At 43.1% G+C, this 5,521-nt stretch overlaps 1 protein-coding gene across 2 annotated transcripts; it reads left to right on the top strand.

Annotated features, from left to right (window-relative positions):
• Positions 1-1,260: 1,260 nt before the first annotated feature.
• Positions 1,261-5,191, top strand: LOC111239852 (transcriptional regulator Myc-like). Of its 2 annotated transcripts, none has more exons than XM_022769768.1 (3): positions 1,261-1,466; positions 3,169-3,820; positions 4,232-5,191. In XM_022769768.1, the coding sequence occupies exons 2-3, from the start codon at positions 3,178-3,180 to the stop codon at positions 4,756-4,758; spliced, it is 1,170 nt and encodes a 389-aa protein (XP_022625489.1). In that variant the 5' UTR covers positions 1,261-1,466; positions 3,169-3,177; the 3' UTR covers positions 4,759-5,191. The 2 variants fall into 2 exon arrangements, with proteins under 2 accessions (XP_022625489.1, XP_022625488.1); XM_022769767.1 differs by having other exon boundaries at positions 4,226-5,191.
• Positions 5,192-5,521: the final 330 nt, after the last annotated feature.

Below are 5,521 nucleotides of genomic sequence, written 5' to 3'. Positions count from 1 at the left end.
CAGCAGCCTGAAGGTTTGACTCCTGACAGCAGGAGGCGACAGAGAGCAGCTCATCCAAGGTTTAAACAGACATGAGTGTGAAACAAATGGAAATGTCAGGATAAAGACAGAAAAAAATATCATTTTATAATGTGTTCATCACCTGATCCCCATTGAAACTATCAACCATCACTGATGTAAACAAACAAACAAACAAACAAACAAACAAACTCAGATTTAGTTGTTATATGTTTATCTAAGTCTGTGTTTATGTTTTTAACCCCTACATGTGTCTTTAATGTGCTGCTGCTCTCTTTGCCATTATGAGATGTTTGATCCCAGTGAGGCCCTTTCCTGGTTAAATAAAGTTATACCTATATATGACATTAATCATCATCATCATCATTGTCATCATCATCATCATCATCATCATTACCAGGATACAGTGAGGTTTGTGCAGTGAGTTACTGAGAGTGAAAACACATCCAAGATAACTGACAGATATCACTTCCTTCCCGACGAGAACAATCAAATAATCATCCAATAATCCCTGAATGTCAGCTTCCATTACTACTAAATCATTTTTATTTTTATTTATTTCATTTTTTCCAGTAATATTTTCTTAATTATTGTAGTTTGTTCTTTTCATCAATCTGTTTTTTTCCTTAAATATTTTGTTCTTCTATTTGTTGATAATTTCATTATTTTTTTATCATTTTATTTTTTATTTCTTTAGATAAAAATATTTCTCATTTTATGTCATTTATTGTCCTTTAATCTTTTTATTTTCTTCATAATTATTTTTATTTTATTTTTTATTTATCTAATGTTAGTGTATGTTATGTTATTATTTCATTTTTTTAAAAATCTTATTTTATTTTCCCTCAAACCTTTTCCATTCATTTTTAAGTTATTTATTTACTTATTCATTTGTTGTTGTTTTCCTGAGTGAATGAGTGCTGAATTCCTGGAACTTTCTCCGCCTGCATCATTTACTGTCAGCATGGACCACCCTCTTACACATCCGCGGAATAAAATAGTTCTGACATTGAACGCATCTCCTTGCTCCCTTTTGACAAAAAAGTTTAATGACAATCGAAATTTTCTGACAGAAATACTGTCGACGTAATTTTTCACGCTGTCACTGACACGCTAACAACTTATTTTAGTTTACTACGTACTAACATTTGGCGCGAAAATTGCGTATGACGAAACGAAAAGGCACAAGAGTAGGAGTATTAAAGGTCTGAGCAGCAGCTGTTCGGAGTGAGTCACCCTGAGACTACAGACAGCAGCGCAGGAGTCATCAATACTGCAGTTTGATAACTCTCTCTGATCGATTATCGATTGGAAGAGGACATCACTTTCACATACGGACTCTGTTGGATAAATCCCGGGCTGAAGATTCAACCTTCACTCACCGGGACTCTTGGATTTTACTCAGTTGTCACCTCGGTCCTGTCAAGTTTATCCTGGGAGACATAACGGTGAGTGTGTCCGGCCGCTGCAGCTCTGTGTCGGCTCTCTGTCGGCTCTCTGTCGGCTCTCTGTCGGCTCTCTTCAGGGATCTTTTCTCCTTATTTACACCTAAATATGTCGCAAATACAACCGCGTTAAACACAAACAGAGCTCATTTCTCTGAAGATATTTGGGAGGTTTTTGCACTAAATGTTTTTGGTGACATCTTTTACGTTCATGTGGAACACGGATGGAGATCACAGCTTCTTTAGTTTTGTTGTTTATGTCTGTTGCACGTTGTGTTTAGTGGCTTTTTATATACGCCGAAGTGCGGAGTGTCTTCCACCGATAACGACTCTTTGCATTTGAGTCACTCTTTGTTGTGTTTGTTTAACTGCAGCCGAAATAATCCCAAACTCACTGTTTCTTCAATGACGTTTTGTTTGCCAACAACCATGTCGACCTTTTGCCGAGTTTAGCGGATGAGCTGCTAGCTTTAGTTTGGACTGTGGTCACGAGACGGTGTTGGAGCCGGTGACAGAAGATCAGGCTTCAGCTGAGGGTCTGCTGAGCACCGACACCTCACCTGGTCAAACCGTGCGTCTCTCCGCCCAGTTTTCCCCTCTGGCGTCACACACTGTGAGTTCAGCAACTCCCACCTGATGACACCTGTCCAAACATATTTGAACAATAACACATTTTTCTGGGGTTTTTTTCTTTTCTTTTAATGTTTGCATCAGAGTTTCCACTCACATGGATCACACATTAGTGCTTTTATTACAGCCAGAATAGCTGTTAGTGCTGGAGTCAGAGGTTCAGCTGATGACTCTGAAAAGAAAAGAGAGAAAAGGAAGTTTTGTTTTGTCTGTTATCAGGTTAAATCCTACTTTTAAAAACATGACATTTATAAAAACCGTACTTTAATAACACCCAGTACACTTCATGGTTAGTTACGTCCCAAATTTAGGTGCAACCTCATGATAAAGTCTTTGTCAGTCTTTGTGTGATATTTAACAGTGATAAAAAGAAGAAGACCATGTATACAAGGTTAAATCAACTGACTCTTGAGTGGAGTTCAGTGAAACATTTTCTCTAACTCAGTTTTATTTTTAATTAATATCTTCCTTTCTCTGCTGGATTAGTCAGGTGACGTGTAATTACTCTCATCTCCTCCTGTGCAGATGCTTATCCCAGATATCACCTTATTAGTAAGAACTTAAAGTTACTGTATGTTCATGTTTGTCACCTACAATATTATAACAGGAACCTGGCTGTGTCAGCTGTCTGGTAACCCCCCCACACACACACACACACCCTTTCCTCTATGTAAATACTTTTGCTCTTAGTAATTTCAAATATCTGATTATATGTGAATATGCTAATGTATGTTTTCAGGGTGGAACTGAATCTGCAGTCGAACAGCTGCAATTAGTGAAATATGGAGATTGAAACCAATATGAAAATATTCCCAGTAAACCAGTTCAGTGTTGTGATGGGGATACAACTACATGTAGGGACAGACACATCATTAAAGTCTCTTCTTGTATTTGGTATTTTTGTAATTTTTTTCCTAAAATGTGGAAAAGATTTAAACCAGAGAAACGAACAGAATCACTTATTTTCAGTTTTATATAATCTCTTATTGGATATTTTTGGAGGATTTGTTCTTCACTTCACCGTCCCGTCTGGTGAAGCTTGTTAAAGCTGACCTCATGTTTTGTGCCTCCGCAGGCAGCCATAATGCCGCCAGTGTTACCCATGTCCAGCACAAACTACGACTACGACTACGACACGATCCAGCCCTACTTCCTCTTGGATGGCGAGGAGGAGGACTTCTACCCTCCTTCACGCAGCCTGCTCCTCCCAGGTCCCGGGGAGGACATCTGGAAGAAGTTCGAGCTGCTGCCGACGCCCCCCCTGTCCCCCAGCCGGAGACCCTCCCTGTCTGATGTCCCGCTGTCCGCCGCAGATCACCTGGAGGCTGTGTCCGACCTGCTGGACGGGGACTGCAACCCCTCCGCGGCCTTCCTCCAGTCCTTCATCATCCAGGACTGCATGTGGAGCAGCAGCTTCGCCGCCGCCACCAAGCTGGAGAAGGTGGTGTCTGAGAGGCTGGCCTTGCTCCGGTCCCGCCGAGACTCCTCCACCAGCGCCGGCAACACTAACGAAGAGAGCGGAGCAGCTGATCAGCAGGTGGGCAGGTCTCAGGTGAACACGGGGTACCTGCACGACCTCCACGCAGCGGCCGCAGACTGTATCGACCCCTCTGTGGTGTTTCCGTACACCACCCTGGGCGAGAAGAGCGAAGATGGAGCAGTGATGGAGGCGGGGTCAGAGCTGTGTCTGGACACGCCGCCACTCAGCAGCAGTGACAGTGAATCAGGTGAGAAGCAGCTTTTATTTTGGAAAGTCACTTCTTTAATCCTGCATTTCAAAGTTAAAGATGAATTGTGGTTTATTCCAACTTTGTTTTTATGCTCCTGGTTTTGTCCATCAGCTCTGTCGGTATTAATACACATAACAAAGAGTGTACAGTTTACACGAGCATGAGCCAATCAGAAGAGAGGAGGCTCTGAGGCTCTCTTCTGATTGGCTGACTGTTTTCTGAGTGATCCAATGAAAATGGTGAAACACTCAGAGAAACCAAATCCTGCAAGGTTCTCTTAAAACAGAAGTTAACTGTGGGACCAGTGGTAGCTGCTGCTGCTGCTGTTGTTGTTGTTGTTGGTATCTGCCAACAGTTTTAATGACCACCAGCACTAACACCAGAATGTTTCTTTTTCCCCAGAAGAAGAAGAAGAAGAGGAGGAGGAGGAGGAGGAGGAGGAGGAGGAGGAGATTGACGTGGTGACGGTGGACAGGCGGAAAGTGTCCCGGCGGTTGGACCCCTCCCCGCTGGTCCTGAAGCGCTCTCATGTCAGCATCCACCAACACAATTACGCCGCCAAGAAGCCCGAGCAGCCCGCCGTGAAACGGGTCAAGTCAGAAATCACCTGCTCGTCGCCGAGGCAGAGCGGCGGCCGCAGGTGCTGGAGCCCGCGGTCGGACGGCGAGGACAACGAGGACAAACGCAGGACGCACAACGTGCTGGAGAGGCAGCGACGGAGCGAGCTGAAGATGAGCTTCTTGGCTCTGAGGGACGAAATCCCGGCGGTGGCCAATAACGACAAAACGGCCAAGGTGGTGATCCTGAAGACGGCGGCGGAGTTCATCACAAAGATCCAAGAGGACGAGAGGAGGCTGCTGACGATGAAGGACGAGCTGAGGAAGAGGAGCAGAGAGCTGAAACTCAGACTGGAGCAGCTCAGGACTTTACATTAACCCTTTAGTTTCCATGTTAGTTGATTTTTATTTCATTCACATCGTCATGTTTTCATGTGTGAACCTGGGCTCAGCAGATCCAGACTGCAGAGGAACTACATGGACCATAATTCACTGGGCCAGCTGCTCTGACATCAGCCGTGTCTCTTTGTTTGTATTTATTTTATTTTTTATTGACGACTGCTTCACACTTTAATTTAAAATGATTGTGTTTTTTCAAAACCGGCGATGATCAATGATTGATTTTTAATCAATAGTTGCTAAACCCTGGAATTGTTGCTGTATTTTTTAATTAATTTTATTTCATGTATAGTTTCTATTTTTATACTTTTCTTCTTCAGTTGATTCTTTATAAAATCAGCTGCACGAGAGGAAATACATCAGAAGCATTGCAGACTCTTCAAAATAAAAGCCCCTCATACACTGGAGGTCTTGTCAATGTTACAAAGTGTACGATGGTTTTTATTCCCTTAATTCATGTCAACCCTCCAAATCCCCAAAGAAGTTCTTTCCTAACACAGATGATGATGATGATGATGATGACGATGATAATGACGATGATGATGACGATGTTACACCGTACAGCTTCATTGCTAAACTAGTCTCAGTTGAAAGCCAGAGGTCAAAGGTCACAGAGCAGATTTGTGGCTTCAGTCTGATTCAGCAGCCTTTTATTCGAGGGAGGGGTGGTACTTTATTCTCAGGGCGATGGATGTGATGAAGGCTCCTCAGAGAGGAATTCAAACTGCCGTCTCCTGGGACA

Source organism: Seriola dumerili, unplaced genomic scaffold, assembly GCF_002260705.1.
Source record: "Seriola dumerili isolate Sdu_G_001 unplaced genomic scaffold, Sdu_1.0 BDQW01005112.1, whole genome shotgun sequence".
Lineage (NCBI taxonomy): Eukaryota > Metazoa > Chordata > Actinopteri > Carangiformes > Carangidae > Seriola > Seriola dumerili.
The sequence above is the reverse complement of the archived record's forward strand: the minus strand, read 5'-3'. Positions and strand labels throughout refer to the sequence as shown.